The sequence below is a fragment of the Schistocerca gregaria genome, chromosome 3 (assembly GCF_023897955.1).
Source record: "Schistocerca gregaria isolate iqSchGreg1 chromosome 3, iqSchGreg1.2, whole genome shotgun sequence".
NCBI classification, from domain to species: Eukaryota; Metazoa; Arthropoda; class Insecta; order Orthoptera; family Acrididae; genus Schistocerca; species Schistocerca gregaria.
In genome coordinates, this window is record NC_064922.1 from 329,321,073 (window position 1) to 329,338,502 (window position 17,430).

Below are 17,430 nucleotides of genomic sequence, written 5' to 3' on the forward strand. Positions count from 1 at the left end.
CCACCTATAGTACCATGGTACCTTGTCGAATTAAAATTACCACCTATAGTACCGTGGTACCATGTCGAATTAAAACCACCACGGAGCTATAGGTTTTAATTTTAATGTTGACTGTTGCAACTGAGGCTGATTGTTCAAAACATTACTCTATCAGAGTTGCTGAAGGGGCTGCAATATGCTAAAAATTCTTAGTTTTTACTCCTCTTTTGCACTTCACAGAGATAACACCAACAGTTGATACAGTCAGGATTGAAATGTCGCTGTTGGGGTCGTTACTCAGGTGACGTCCAATGACTGGTTCACGTTTGCAGTCACTGAGCTCTCCTGGCCGATCCATTCTTCTGCTACTGGCTGTTCTGCTGACGACACAGTACTTCTCCTCTTATACTGACAAGTCGCCTCTGACGACATCCAGTGGGCATTACGTAGGGGTGTCCTGATACTTCTGATGAGACGGCGTAAATCTCAAAAGCAATTTTGTGGAGCTCTTTTGGAGTCGGCTGCCAGCCATCGCGGCCGTAGGAAGCATGTCTATGGGGCAGAGGTGATCATTTAAAATCTGTTAACATTTCTGAGTTCAGGAATTTTGCGCTCCGTCGTGTTTCACGAAGTGGTTCTTCCGATATAGAAAATTTAGAATAGTTCGCAAGTACGTTCCCGTGCGCCAGCGAAGAATGTGAATTGAGTCGGGCGAGTGTTATCTGGGCGAGTGTCACGGTTTTGTAAGCGTGCCCACTCTCCCTAGGCAGAGGGCATGCCTCTGATTGCCAGTCCGGAAACAAGATGGAGGTGGTGTTTAAGGAATTCGGAGAAGCGTAATACAAAAAAATTAATTAAAGAGCGGAAATGGCAGTTCTAAATTTCAAAAATTACGTTTGTCAGAAAAATAAAAAAGACTATAGCTCTTTTTCAGATAAATTATTTGTATCCAAAAAAAATGAGAAAGTATTATCATACGACCGAACAACATTGCTCGCGTGATTACTGCAAAAAAAGGGATAAATTTTAAAATAAATAATTTATTACGTACGCTCTAGGTGCCATACCAGAGAAATGGCTGATTCTTAGTGCCAGTGAGAAAGTTTTCGTTTCAAGTGCCATTAATACTGAGGCACTACGTTTTAACTGAAATAAAACCTGTACAATCCTACAGAAGTAATATTTCAGCTAGTAAAACTGTAGTCTACAAAATCCATTTGTCATTCATTTTAATTTTTTTTTGTACAAGGAGAATAACGAATCAAATTCGAGAAAATATCTTCAGTATTGGCTTCTGTTTCTTACAGAACCCCTTTCCTAAGATCAGGTGTTGCCAAGTTTGCTAACGAACTCCCTGCGCTGCTGAGAAAGAAATGGCTTCTTACAGAACCCCTTTCTTGAGATCAGGTCTTGCAAAGTTTGCTAACGAACTCCTTGCGCTGCTGAGAAAGAAAAGGCTTCTTACAGAACCCCTTTCTTGAGATCAGGTCTTGCAAAGTTTGCTAACGAACTCCCTGCGCTGCTGAGAAAGAAATGGCTTCTTACAGAACACCTTTATTGAGATCAGGTCTTGCAAAGTTTGCTAACGAACTCCTTGCGCTGCTGAGAAAGAAATGGCTTCTTACAGAACACCTTTCTTGAGATCAGGTCTTGCAAAGTTTGCTAACGAACTCCCTGCGCTGCTGAGAAAGAGATGGCTTCTTACAGAACCCCTTTCTTCAGATCAGGTCTTGCAAAGTTTGCTAACGAACTCCCTGCGCTGCTGAGAAAGAGATGGCTTCTTACAGAACCCCTTTCTTGAAATCAGGTCTTGCAAAGTTTGCTAACGAACGCCCTGCGCTCCTGAGAAAGAAATGGCTTCTTACAGAACCCCTTTCTTGAGATCAGGTCTTGAAAAGTTTGTTAACGAACTCCTTGCGCTGCTGAGAAAGAAATGGCTTCTTACAGAACCCCTTTCTTGAGATCAGGTCTTGCAAAGTTTGCTAACGAACTCCTTGCGCTGCTGAGAAAGAAGTGGCTTGTTACAGAACCTCTTTCTTGAGATCAGGTCTTGCAAAGTTTGCTAACGAACTCCCTGTGCTGTTGAGAAAGAAGTGGCAACGTCGTCATGTGACGGCTCCTGTTACTGTCTACAGGCACTTCCACGATCGGTGGAAGTGTAATGTTCTTTTTCTACGCCCAGCCAGTGTTCTTCACTTCGTCGACATACGTGAAAGCGAGGCGACACAACACTATCTTACTTATAGTCAATATTTGTTTACCAATTAAGTTCAGATTTAAATTATTACCATCGGCTAGCTGTGTCATTTAGCAGTTCCCGTTAAAGATGCTCATTAACAGTTACGAGGCGGTCGATACGCATTTCAAAATGAGTTGATATCTTTGATTTGCGTAGCACATGTACACCGAATTAATTCCTTCAAAAGTCACAGGGATCATTTAACACACCACGATGTTTCGTCCGTTGAAAGTTATTCCCTTTAATATTAACGCGGGATAAACTATTATAACTATTATTATTATTAGTATTATTATTGTCCAGAGAGAATCCAACACACGGTTCACTTCTGATGATACTCTGTTCGAATTCGTAGGACACTATAGTCTTTTCTTAAATCGGTTTTTATTAACACAGCTTCTTTGATATGATTCACTAGATGAATGGTGGGGTACTCATGCTCGATAATAAATGTCCAAACACGGTCCATAACCGAAAGTCAAAGAAATTTACTTTTAATTAGACCGCCTTCCAATGAGGTTAACCATTTCACTCAGTGGCCCGTGAACTTAAGAGACGCGAATACACAAGACTCAAACGCTAAAGATTCACAGACTCTAGAGACGTTAACAATACGAACGTTGGGTTCATATCAAAGATAGGAAAAAAGCGACGTTCGTTAGAAACTCTTTGACTAAAGCCCCTTGCTACTTTACGCATAATGCTCCATTTCGTTTTCTCTTGTTATCCTCTTATTTAATTTTATCTGCTTTAAAACGGGGATTCGTGATTTCATATGAAATATGGGAATTGTTCACGGCCAGTTCGAATAAACTTTAGTCTCAAAAAAGACGAGATGTATAACGATACACAGCCCCCCAACTATTAAGCTGTCATCTTTTAAGGTAACCGCTAGATAGGCTATCACGCCTATTCAAATTTTCTCTGAGAGGGTTGGGGTTCTTCGTTAACTATGATTGACTTTGACCTAGGAGTTTAGTTGTTTTTACGGATCGGGGTTTTGGATCTTTGCTTGGGATCTTAATTTTTTCTTTTACTTTTTTCCTCTTTCCTTTTTAGGATTCGAGCGGCAGTATGTTACGTACGTATGTCAGTGGGTGACACGACATGATTACTAAAATTGTAGTGTTTTTTCTCATGTTCTTTATATACTAAATTCTTCATTACGGACTAACTTAAATATTTCAAAGTATTATCTAAATCTTAAATACATCCATTTTTCCTACAATTAATTAAATACTTCATTAATTTAATATATACGTAATAAGTCAGTTTATTTTAGTTACTAGACAAAACTTAAATATTCACTTTATGTTTATTACTGAATAGGTGAGGAGTCCTAAATATTTCATTAATAATCTTGGGACTTCTCTGAAGTCTTGTCTGCTGTTTTGCCCGCAATGTCCATTCACCTCGCCGCCTCTGTGCGGCTGCACACAATGGTCGTTTGGGTTCTGCAGGCCATCTGTGTGGTTACAACAGTGGAAGATTGGGAATATGGGTAATCTTCATCTTCTGTCGTGCCGGCTCTTCAATGGCTAAGCAACACGACTTTTTCATTGTTTGACTCATTTTGTCTCTTCTTATAGTTTGCAACATGCCCATCGTAACAATAGATCTTAGCGCTCCCCCCCCCCCCCCCTCCCCCATCCACATCGCATAGCTTCTTGGATGATCACGCCATACGGACGTGTGTTTTTAGATTTTTCGTTGCCTTCAATTTCCATTCGCCGAGTCTTCGTCTCTATTGTTAAGCTTCGTAATACGTTCTTCGGATTGTCTAGAGGTGCCGACCTGCTGCGTTAGGGTCGTCTTCTTTTTTTCAAATTCATCTGATTTATACCGATGCTGCTTGTAGCCCTCCGTGAAGTTGTTGACTAAACTGACGATCAAATTTCCCGTTGACATCAACTGACAGCTCACTTCTTGTATAACTTCTTCGAGTGATGAACTTCAGGCGAATGGTTCTTTGTTTGCTCGTACTATCTCCGCGTCTAGGTTGCAAGGCGAGCGAATCCCCGACGTTGACGCCCTCCGCCTACGTCATGGGACGTCTCGTAGTTACCGTTTCTGGAGCCGTGCAGCCAAAGGATGACTCGTCCCATCAGATAACAGCAGCAATCCTTCAGGCTGTTTGGGCTGCGGCCGAAGCGACGAGTAGGATGGCTCCACACGTGCAGTAGGTTGATTACTGTAGAACATAACGAACATATATAGACATGACTTCTAGACATGACATATAGAATGACATATAGACATGACAAATAAACATAACGTCCGTTAATATCACTGATTACATTTTATCCCCAACAATCAAAATTCTCGCTCAGTAATGTATGCACTCTTTTAGCCTTTCTGATAGTTCACAGCATTCATTATCCGACTAGTGTCAGAGACTAACTGTTTTTGCACATGTGATATTTAATTAGTTCACAGCTATTTTTTGGAAATTTGCGGTAAGCTTCTATGGGACCAAACTGCTGATATCATCGGTCCCTAGACTTACATACTACTTAATCTAACTTAAACTAACTTACGCTAAGGACAACATACACATCCAGGCCCGAGGGAGGACTCGAACCTCCGACAAGGGGAGCCTTGCGAACCGTGACAGAACGCTTGAGACCGCGCGGCTACCACAAGTGGTTCACAGTTATTCTTAATGCTCAAATCACCTTCATTTCGGCAGGTTATACCGAGATTCTGTCCTGTTCAATTCCGGGTACAACTCTATTGAAATAATTGACACTTCACTGGACAACCAGCACCGCGTCAATTTAATACGCAAATAAATTCGATAACTCATTGTGCTTGTTCAGTAAGGCCTCTGTTCCCTAACAGTTACGTGTGAGACACTCGAAAGATAACAGAACAAAGTATTAAGAAATTTCATTGTCATTAACCAGTATACTATTAAACAAAGAATACATTTATACACTAAGAACAGAACATTATTTAAACAATACTTTGCAATACTACTAAACTACAAAAAACTACTTAGGTGAAGCTTCTCATTCAATGTTTCATTAGCTGTCATAATGGTTTTATTCATAAAATTTCTTCAAATCTTTGTGAGGAATGAAACCCTTGGTTTGCCTCTCCGTTGTCTTCATTAGCTAACAAATAGCTTCCCTCAAGCGAAATGCGAATGATCCTGTAAGGTCCGGCTAAACATGTTGCCATTTTTTGTTTAACCTCTTGAGAGGCAATGACTTAGGGTGTTTTCTTAATAAGACGTTATCGTTTATAGTATATGTCACAGTCCACCACAAATTACGATCGAATTTGGCCTTCCTTAGTCGCGCATCGTGCTTTAGTGATTGACGTACGTCATCCAACAACTACTCCCTACCTTTGTTTGGCTCAACCAAGATCAGTGAAGGTTTAATCCACTCATTAGACTCAGGCATGTTGTATATTATCTCTGCTGGAATGTGCCTGGTGAATGTGTACGGCATCTTATTGTAAATCTCTTCAAACACCGACACATACTCTGTCTACTTATACTGTTGCGTTGCAGCATCAGTGCTAATAAATCTGCTAAAGTCTCTAAATATACTTTCAAATGGAGACGCTTCTACATGATAGCGTGACATCAGGATATATTTTATGCACTCCTTCCAAGTCTTGCTGGTCCACGGAATGGAGTAAGAGACTTTACCATAAGTTTGATGTGGATAGACATCCATCTCATAAATATAATCCTTGATCACACGAGGTTTATGATTGAAGACCTCCAAATATTCCCTTAACAAGCAAGCTAATTCATTCCACTGTACTTCAGTTAAGCATTTAAGTTCGACTGCTCTATTCTGGACAACGTTTTCAACCTGCGATGAGACGTACTTGATAAACTACTTAGTCCACAACTGTCATTTATTTAAATACAATAATTAGTACCTAATAATTATTCTTTTTTCTCTGGCAGAATCTGCTTTGCAATTCTAGTTCCCTCACCAGGTTCAAAACAATAACACGTCCATCATTGCCTATGATGAATCCCCCTTTAAAGAAGTCAATTACTGCATTTTTGTCCCTCAAAAAATCCCTATCCCAGAAACACGTATAAGATAGTGTAGGACCTAACAAGAAGGTGCTTTATAGTCTTTCCCCTTGTGCAACCACTTCTACCTGCACCTGATACTTCACAAGAACGGAATGAGCACTCGACGCACCTGACAGCGTACAGTTTGAAGCTGGGAACACAGGCAGTTTTTGCTTACTATTAAATTGCTTAAACCCGTCTGGGGCCTCGCCACTCTTTGGCGGTTTCGTGCTTGGTTTCCACAGGGCCCCAGCCTTTGCAGCATTTTTTCGCTTCTGTGCTGCACGTCTGTCCTCATGCTATTCTTTTCCCCCTCCCTTGCGGAACATGTCTTAGATATTATCGGGAATGTTCTGCATTGTGTCACTGACGTATTAACAGTCTCATCCTTCCAGAATGAGATTTTCACTCTGCAGCGAAGTGTGCGCTGATATGAAACTTCCTGGAAGATTAAAACTGTGTGCCGGACCCAGACTCACACTCGGGACCTTTGCTTTTCGCGGGCTAGTGCTCTACCAACTGAGCTATCCAAGCACGACTCACCCCCCGTTCTCACAGCTTTACGTCTGCGAAGGAGAGCTTCTGTAAAGTTTGGAAGGTAGGAGAGGAGGGACTGGCAGAAGTAAAGCTGTGAGGACGGGGTGTGAGTCGTGCTTGGGTGGCTCAGTTGGTAGAGCACTTGCCCGCGAAAGGCAAAGGTCCAGAGTTCGAGTCTCGGTCCGGCACACAGTTTTAATCTGCCAGGAAGTTTCAGTTTCATCTTTGTTTCTAGCTCCCTATTCCTTTCTTTGTTTCCCTTGTCCTCTCGTGCCTCAGCTTCTGCGTTTGAGGAGCCTCTTTCTTATTCTTCTTCCCTGTGCGCTTCCGAACGCTGGCCCACGCATCTGTCGCGTAACAACTGGAGAGGTAGGGTTCGCACGTATCCCCTGGAAAAGTGAGGACCGGGGATGGGTGATTGCCTCAGCTGTAACCTTCCCAAATTGCCGATTAGTCCTTCTGTCAGGTGTTTGAGAGAGGTGTTTGGGAGAGGTGTGACCTGAGGTGTGAACAATCACCTATGGCGGGTGCGCTCCCTTATGAAGGGGACCTGCAGTTGGAAGGAGCACGCCATGGGAGACGCGCCAATCATTGGGAATTTCCTCGCGATGAGTCAATCATCTTCCCACTCAGCGTCTACAAAACGTAAACGTTCAAAAATGCTTCAAATGGCTCTGAGCACTATGGGACTTAACATCTGAGGTCATCAGTCCCCTACAACGTAGAACTACTTAAACCTAACTAACCTAAGGACATCACACACATCCATGCCCGAAGCAGGATTCGAATCTGCGAACGTAGCGGTAGTGCGGTTACAGACTGAAAACGTGATGAGGCTAATGATTCAGATACCTTTCCTGCTGCACCATGGTTCCTCGTTCGACAGTCCACAGGCCACCGGAAGAGGCAACCTGTCCCTTGATGGAGTGCCGAATGCCGCCGCTCTGCAATCAGGACTAGGCGTGCGGCTCTGCGTCGGTTCCAGTGTCGGCCGACTGCTGATAATCTTGCAGCCTTTCAGGTGGCGAGAGCAAGATGTCGCCGCATTATTCGTGAGAGCAAGAAGAGGTCGTGGCAAAAGTTCCTGACCATCATTAATCGTTCCATCAAAAGTTCCATTGTGTGGGAGACCATCAGGAGAACTTCTGGCAGAGGAGAGAGGTTCCCCATGGCTTCTGTATTGAATAACGGAACTCTTCACACGGATCCGCGAGACATTGCCCAGACTATGGAAGCGAATTTTGCCACAGTTACTGCAACAACCAGTCAGGATCCAGGTTTCCAGCGCCATAGCGGTTGCTGAGAGGTGTAGTCTTGACCTCCAGTCCACCTCTCATGAAGTTTACAACTGCCAATTTTCTATGTGGGAGCTGGATTCTGCATTGTCTGCAGCTCGTGACACATCCCCTGGTCACGACAGGATCCATTACAGTATGCTGTGGCATCTCACAATCCGCAGCAAAGAAATCCTTCTCGCACTTTTTAATGCCATTTGGACGTCAGGTCAGTTTTCTGACTCGTCGCGTAAGGCAGTTTCAGTTCCTTTATTAAAACCTGGGAAAGACCGCAAGAGCCCGAGTAGCTACCGTAGTGTTGCCCTCACTAATTGCATGGGAAAGACCTTGGAGCGGATGGTCAACCGCCGCCTTGTCTGGATGTTAGAATCCCGGCAACTCCTTAATCGCTTTCAGTGTGTTCAGGAGGTTTCGTTACACCTTCGATAACCTTGCCCTCCTGGAGCCGGCTATACAACAAGCTTTCCTACGCCGTCATCACCTTCCAGGTGTATTTTTTGACATCGAGAAGGCCTACGATACCACTTGGAGGTGTCTCATCCTGGAGCAGCTCCACGGATGGGATTTTCGTGGTTGTCTTCCTCTTTTTATTCAGTCTTTCCTTTCGCCACGATATTTTAAGTACCGAATTGGTGACTTCCTGACTGATCTCTTTGAGCAGGAGAACTGTGTGCCTCAGGGTAGCGTTTTAAGTGTGACTCTCTTTTCCATCGCTATTAATAGCATTACCTCTATAGTGAAAAGTCCGAAGCAGTGTTCCTTGTTTGTGGATGATTTCTCTTTGTCTTGTTCGTCTTCAAGCCTTGCAACGACAACGCGTCAGTTGCATCTTACTCTTAGACATTTGGATGACTGGGCGCAGAAGAGTGGTTTTAAGTTTTCCGCCGGGAAGTCCGTATGTGTTTTTTTCCACCGTTCTCGTTCGTTTACCTTTCCTGAGTTGAGGATGAGGGACACTATCCTTACTTTTAAATACACGGTGAGATTTCTGGGGCTCATTTTTGACCCGAGGTCCGCATCTCGTGGTCGTGTGGTAGCGTTCTCATTTCCCGCGCCCGGGTTCCCGGGTTCGATTCCCGGCGGGGTCAGGGATTTTCTCTGCCTCGTGATGACTGGGTGTTGTGTGATATCCTTAGGTTAGTTAGGTTTAAGTAGTTCTAAGTTCTAGGGGACTGGTGACCATAGATGTTAAGTCTCATAGTGCTCAGAGCCATTTGAACCTTTTTTTTTTTTGTTTACTCGAAGCTTACGTGGTTACCTCATCTTAAAGACCTGAAACGACGGTCACTTAAGGCTTTAAGTGTTTTGAAATGTCTTAGCTACAGTAAATGGAGAGCTGACAGGACTTGTCCGCTCCAGTTTTACGGGGCGTTTGTGCTATCTCGGCTCGATTATGGGTGCACGGTGTATGGATCTGCGAGGCCTCCTTACTCAAAGATGTTGGACGTTGTGCACCATGAAGGGCTGCGGTTGGCTACTGGGGCATTCAGTATTAGCCCCATACCAAGCCTCTATGCAGGGGCTGGTGAACCGCCCCTTCATATGCGGCGACAGCTACTTACAGTGCTGCAGGCGTATAAAGCTCTGTCCACACCGTATACACCTGCATACCGTGCCGTTGCTGAGCCTCCTCTGGCACGGCTATTTCATAACCGGCAACGTGCGACGCAGTCCTATGGGATTCGAGCACAGGATTGCCTCTTTGCGGTGTCTATGGCTGGTCTTCATGTTTTACGTCGCGGTTGGAGCAGATTTAGACCTTGGCTCCTCCGGAGACCCAGACTTATTTTAGATCTGACTAATTTTAAGAAAGATAGCACACCAGATTTTACATTCCAATCTCTGTTTTTTAACATTTTAGATGTGCATCACGGTTTCACCGTCGTTTACACTAATGACTCCAAACAGGAGAATTTCCATGGTTGTTCTATAGTGTTCCCTGATCATGTTACCCGGATTCGCCTCCCTGATGAATACACCGTCTTCGCAGCGGAGCTCCACGCGATCCTGACGGCACTGAAGCAGATGAATCGTGTTCGGGGCAATCGATTTCTTCTTTGCTCGAATTCTCTTAGTGCCTTAAAATCACTGCAAAATTTGTACCCAGCTGAAGAGATGGTCCAGCTGATATATGACCAACTGTACTTGCTCCACCGGCGGGGTAAGGAGGTATCCTTCTGCTGGGTGCCTGGTCATGTAGGAATATGGGGCAATGAACAGGCCGATCGGGCTGCCAAGAAGGCCTGCAGACAGCAGGGTGTGGTTCAGTGTCCTGCTCCCTTGCAGTCCCATCTCTGTCCGGCACATTTTAACAGACTGCATTTTATACCGTGATGCAAGGGCAGAAGCACAAGTTGATGGGGATCTGCCTCTTGTTTTAGTAAACGATGCGATGTGTGTGTCTAAGGTTTTAAAGTTTTGTGATGTGTCTGGACTCTGGCCTAAAATTTTCGGCTGCAGGTTTTAGTGTATTTCAGAGTGGCTGACTCCTCCCTTTTTTCCTTGCGGTCAGCTAGCTACTTCCATCTGCTACATTGTTTTAGCTCCCTCTACCACTTTTTTCCTGTGTTGTCCATGTTTTACTGCTGACGCCCAGCTTCTTCCCACGCTTCGGTGTGGGTAGGCTCATATTTTTTAAAGCTTGTTCCTGTGTTTTATGTTATTTTATATTACTGTTCTGAGTCTTTTCTTGACACCCGTCTCATTATGTTACTGAGCGGGCGCTGAAGACCTTGCTGTCGTGCGCCCAAAACAACCCCTCTACTATCTCTACCCCATGGTTCCTTGTGGTCTCACGTACTGAAGACGGTCAGTCCTTTGCCACGGTAAATCCGTTATTAATCAGAAAGGTGTTATTGCAATTTCTGCCCCTCTGAAATCCTGCTCTCGTTTACGAAATGGCACTTTGCTTTTGGAGACCACTTCTGATGCTCAACCACAACAACTGCTTCCTGCTCGCTTCCCCACGATTACCCGTCGAGACCCACAGAACTTTGAATTCTTCAAATGTTATAATTACCACCAGGCTGCTCGGTCTCACCGAGGCCCAAATCCAATCTTACCTCTCTGATCAACCGTCCATCCTGTAATGAAAAAAGTTGATTCCTCGTTAGTGCCCATCCGTACTCTCTTTCTCGTCTTTGATAGAGTGGTGCTTCTGTCCAAGCTCAAAGGAGGCTATGAAATTATCACAGTCTGGCCATACATTGCGTACTCGATGCGCTGCTGCCAGTGTCATCGTTTCAACCGCACTAGAACGTCATGTCGACACCCTACCAAATGTGTCGCCTGTGGCAGGGATGCACACCAGGGCGATTATCCACCTCCCTCTCCCCGCTATATCAACTGCAATCGCGGCCACGTCGCCTCCTCTCGGGATTTTCCCTTGTTTCTTGATGGGCGGGCTGTCCAAGAGAATCGGGTAAAGGAAAAAGTACCTTACCCAGCAGCTCACAAGTTACTGGCTAGTTGCAAACCCTGTCTTCCCCCGCCTGGCACCTATAGTTCTGTTCTTGTTACCACTCTCTCCATGAAAGACATGGCCTTGCAGACATGCGACCTCAAATTCAGCTCTGGGGTTGTGAAATCGCCCAGTGTCAAGGTAGCTTCGCCATTCCCCAGTACCGCTGTGGAACAAGTCGTCAAACTCTCGCCTCAAACGGCGAAGCCACCAGATACACAATTGGACAGAAGGAGTACTCCCATGAAGACTTCCTCCATCCTTCCAGCCGAACACCACCCGAGTCTTCCTCTAACTGGAACGCGTCGAAGAAGTCCACCAAAGGCAAATGGTCTTCTTCTTACCCAACTCGAAGGTCCTCTTCGACAGTGTCACCCCGTGGTCTAGCCCGGCCGACCTCTGTATCGCCGGTGTGCACAACCTCCCGATTTTCAGCGTTGGACTCCACAGACCGACCGCACAAGCACGCCGATGCTTCTGTGGACCCCATGGAACAGGATCCTCCTGCTTCTGTGCCCTGTGTTCGCGACTCTGCACCGGCTGTCGCTTGGCGGCCACAGAGTTGACACCCCTACATCTCTTCCTCCTCATGAGTGTCCTCCAATGGAACATTCGCAGCCTTCGGTCCCACGAAGAGGATTTACGGCTGCTTTTAGCAAGGCAGCATCTGCTTGTAATCTGCCTTCAGGAAACGAAATTGCGCCCTCGCTACTGCTTTCAGCTTTCACATTACTAAACGATTCGTTTTGACCTTTCCCCTGAGGTCGGCATTCCGTCTCACGGGGGCGTCATGCTGCTCATACGGGATGACGTCCATAGTCAACCTATCTCCCGGACGGCCCGTCTTCAAGCTGCTGCACTTCGCCTTTTCCTTCCCCGCCTGACTTTTTCCCTCTGTATCATTTACGTCCCTCTGTGATTCGATGTCACGAGGGCAGACTTCTCTCAGCTTACTGGGAAGCTACCTCCCACAATTTTGCTACACGGTGACTTTAATGAACGTCATGCTGTTTGGGGTTCTCTCTGTCAGTGAGGTGCCCTCTTGGCTGATCTTAATCAACTCAACCTCTTCTACCTTAACACTGAAGCACCCACTTTCCTTCTCGACTCCTAGTACACCTTTTCCCATTTGGACCCATCCCTTTGCACAGCCCATTTTTGCCCACCGTCTTGAGTGGTCGGTTCTTTCTGACACCTACTCGAGCGACCATTTCCGCTGTGCTCTCCGTTTGCTGACTCCTACCCCATCCATGTGCACGCCCAAATGGCAGATTATTAAGGCTGACTGGCAGCTTTACTCTTGAAACGTCCCCATAGAAAATATTGTACAAGATTGTTCTTAAACTGACACACAATATTTTTTAGCGCAACGCAATCAGACTTTCAAAAATCCCTACGAAAGAATGGCCCTGACTAACATTAACCTATATGTTTCACAAATCACTTACCTCACAAAAATCTTCGTTACTGCAACTACTGGAATACAGCGAGCGCCACTACTGCCAGCTAACTAAAAGATTCGCACTATGGAAGTCACTAACTACTGATAGGCACAGTTAGCAAATGAAAGATTTTAAAACAGAACAAACAATGTATTTACCTTAATAGTCATAATATATATATATATATATATATTATATATATATATATCAGTTCATGACATCAATTCTTACAAATTTCAAAACTCCGCCATCTCTCTCTCCACGTCCACCACTGCTGGCGGCACACCTCCAACTACGCAACGCTACGCGCTGTTAGCCTCCAGCTGCCGCTGCCCAATACTACAATGGCAGACAACAATGCAAACTAGCCACAGACTGCGCACAACACAGCCAGTGATTTTTCATACAGAGCTCTATGTGGCGTTACCAATAAGAAAACCTAAACAGCCTACTTACACTCTTCCCTGGCGACCTTCGAAGAACAATATTTGCCCAATTGAAATGACCAGGTGAACTATCGCACCAACGTTATCCTTACTGCTGTAGAACGTTCCATTCCTCGTACTTCCCCTTCACCATGTCGGGTCCCCAACTCCTGATGGACTGGTCAATGCAGCGCTGCAATATGCGCATGGAGACGCGCTCTCCGTGTTTTTTATCGTCATCCTGCGGAGACAAACCGCATTCGTTATAAACAGATGCGTGCAAATTGTCGTCGCGTTCTTCGGGATAGCAAACGAGGTAGGTTGTCAGAAGGCACATTTCCGGAATGCTGGCGTGAAGCCAACGTCATACCCATACCTAAGGACAAGAACCTTCCTGCTAGCTACAGCCCCATCTCTCTTACCAGCTGCGTTTGCAAGGTGATGGAAAGTATGGTGACTAGAGTCTCGCAATTTACTGACGAATGCACAGTATGAATTTCGAGCGCGGCATTCTGCAGTTACCATCTCGTTACGTTGTCTACCAACGTCGTGAATGGTTTTCTGCGGAAATCCCAGACTGTGGCCACGTTTTTCGATTTGGAGAAGGCCTACACCTACTGGAGAACTGGTATCCTCCATACTCTTTATACGTGAGGCTAGGTATTCACGCGCCCTATCTGTTTTAGAAAGGACTTAACAACGAAAATAATGATCCACTGTGTATAAAGTATATGCTTTAAGAATCAGCTAGGATCGCAGAATTTTATTTAAAAAATTCAATTTTTTGGGTTCTCAAGACGTCCAGGTCTCCTTTAAGACGATAGCTAATGCACCAGTATGGTGACAAGTAAAGCATTAGAAGGAACATAGTCTTCTATATCACTTGCTTGCAATCTTCTCTATGGTTGTATCTCAAAAGTAAAGCGTACAGCAGTTCCGCCGAGAACATTGAAGAAATGGAGCGCAATTGTACAGCCTCGTCAAGATCTATCAGATGATCTGCAGATGTTTTAAGGAATTCGTAACTCCACGCAGAGACGAATCCGTATTGCATCCCAATGTGAGGACGACATGCGGAACATTCTTCAAGGGAGGTGAGTGTACAGTAAATTTTAACATGTAACGTGCTGAACTAGCATTGCATCACTAGGTTAAGGTGGATCTTTGGTTAAGGTTTACTCTAATTAGATGTGAACTTAATCGAAAATTAAACATTTCGAATACAGTTGCAATCTGTTGTTTGAGTCTGTGATTATAGTGGATATTTTGTGAATAAATCTGTGTAGACCACTTGATATATTTCTTTATTTCTAACGTTGTTTCAGCTGCTGCCATCATCATATCTTAGAACTACGTTTAGTATTAGTTGTGATAACATCTATGCCTAAGCGTGTTTTATTACAATACATGTATGTGTATTAAGTTAGGCAATATTTCATTCTGAAGTCAATGGCGCCTCGTAATCATATAGTGCGTCATGAAATAAATTACGGAAATTTCACACGCCAGAGAATATACAGGATGGTTAGAAACAGTCTTAAAGCTTGTAAGGATGTTGCAGGGTGAGCTATGCAAAGAAATAATAGCTAAGAAAACAATTCGATACGTTGGGCCGCTTCAGACTTAATTAGTATTGAAGTTAACGGATCGAGCGAAAATTCAAGCGTGCCGCCTTAGACCGTGTCACCAAACGTCTTCTTCGTTTGGCTTCTTAAAACTGAACAAGAGAGCGATACAAAAATTTGACATGGGACGGTAGTAAGGGTCGAAACAGAGCCAAGGAGTGAGCAGTTTCGAGCGCTATCATCTACTCAATGAGAACAACCGACACTAAGGCCCGCCCGGCTAGCCGCGCGGTCTACCGCGCTGCTTCCCGAGCGGGAAGGCGTGACGGTCCCCAGCATCAGTGTCGCGGTCCGCTGTGCCGGCCATTCTGTTCATGGTTTTTAACGCGGTTTTCCATCTGCATCAGCGAATGCCGGTTGGTTTCCCTTATTCCGCCTCCGTTACACTATGTCGGCGATTGCTGAGCAAACACTATCTCCACGCACAAGTACACCACAATTACTCTGCCACACAAATATTTGGGGTTACACCCGTCTGGTATGAGACGTTCCCGGGGGATGTCCACTGGGGGCCGAACCGCACAATAACTCTGGGTTCGGTGTGGGGCGGCAGTGGGGTGGGTGGACTGCTGTGGCCTGTTGTGGGATTGTGGACCATTGAGGGATGCGGCGACACGAAGCCTTTGTCATTTTTAGGTCACCGGTTCAGTACACATAATACACACACGGCCCTAACTACTCGTATATCTGGCGGGCCGTTTGAATCTGTACGCGCAGATTGGCTAACTTCAACGTTAACAGACTTCGAAATAGGGCAACATGTCGGCTTCTCTTTCTTAACAATTATTTCTCATCTCAAATGTGAAAATTACAGAACAATCAGTTTAATAAGCCACAGCTGCAAAATACTATCACGAATTCTTTACAGACGAATGGAAAAACTAGTAGAAGCCGACCTCGGGGAAGATCAGTTTGGTATCCGTAGAAATACTGGAACACGTGAGGCAATTCTGACCTTACGACTTATCTTACAAGACAGATTAAGGAAAGGCAAACCTACGTTTCTAGGATTTATAAACTTAGAGAAAGCTTTTGACAATGTTGACTGGAATACTCTCTTTAAAATTCTGAAGGTGGCAGGGGTAAAATACAGGGAGCGAAAGGCTATTTACAATTTGTACAGAAACCAGATCGCAGTTATTAGAGTCGAGGGACATGAGAGGGAAGCAATGGTTGGGAAGGGAGTGAGACAGGGTTGTAGCCTCTCCCCGATGTTATTCAATCTGTATATTGAGCAAGCAGTAAAGGAAACAAAAGAAAAATTTGGAGTAGGTATTAAAATCAATGGAGAAGAAATAAAAACTTTGACGTTCGCCGATGACATTGTAATTCTGTCAGAGACAGCAAAGGACTTGGAAGAGCAGTTGAATGGAATTGACAGTGTCTTGAAAGGAGGATATAAGATGAACATCAACAAAAGCAAAACGAGGATAATGGAATGTAGTCGAATTAAGTCGGGTGATGCTCAGGAAATTAGATTAGGAAATGAGACATTTAAAGTAGTAAAGGAGTTTTGCTATTTGGGGAGCAAAATAACTGATGGTCGAAGTAGCGAGGATATAAAATGTAGACTGGCAATGGCAAGGAAAGCGTTTCTGAAGAAGAGAAATTTGTTAACATCGAGTATAGATTTAAGTGTCAGGAAGTCATTTCTGAAAGTATTTGTATGGAGTGTAGCCATGTATGGAAGTGGAACATGGACGATAAATAGTTTAGACAAGAAGAGAATAGAAGCTTTTGAAATGTGGTGCTACAACAGAATGCTGAAGATTAGATGGGTAGATCACATAACTAATGAGGAAGTATTGAATAGGATTGGGGAGAAGAGACGTTTGTGGCACAACATAACCAGAAGAAGGGATCGGTTGGTTGGACATGTTCTGAGGCATCAAAGGATCACCAGTTTAGCATTGGAGGGCAGCGTGGAGGGTAAAAGTCTTAGAGAGAGAACAAGAGATGAATACACAGCAGATTCAGAAGGATGTAGGTTGCAGTAGGTACTGTGAGATGAAGAAGCTTGCACAGGATAGAGTAGCATGGAGAGCTGCATCAAACTAGTCTCAGGACTGAAGACCATAACAACAACAGTTTCTCATCTCAATCTACCCTGTTTTTTTTCGCCTCCAGTCCGTTGTTAGACGTCCGTCGTGGATCGAAGAAGTTCCTATTGATATATGACAGTATGAAGAATAATGAGACGTCTACCTTGTACTGTGCGAGACAATTTAACGTATTTTCGGTCCTCCGAGTTTTATACTGAGCACCGAAACATCTCCTATAATGGATTTTTGTAATTAATGGTTGTTCGAGGTCACTCGTTACAGAACATGCATTCGGAGACAATCTGGTAGATCTGCCTAACTAACCTCGAGGTAACATTCTG

The 17,430-nt window shown here is 44.5% G+C and overlaps 1 protein-coding gene across 1 annotated transcript in view; it reads right to left on the bottom strand.

Annotated features, from left to right (window-relative positions):
• Positions 1–3,900: 3,900 nt before the first annotated feature.
• The window catches only part of LOC126355852 (uncharacterized), a 192,655-nt gene continuing 179,125 nt past the window's right edge, over positions 3,901–17,430 (bottom strand). The window contains exon 3 of the mRNA XM_050006338.1: positions 3,901–4,409. Within this exon, the coding sequence (XP_049862295.1) occupies positions 4,213–4,409 (197 nt within the window). The 3' untranslated portion in view covers positions 3,901–4,212. The remainder of the gene's footprint in view (positions 4,410–17,430) is intronic.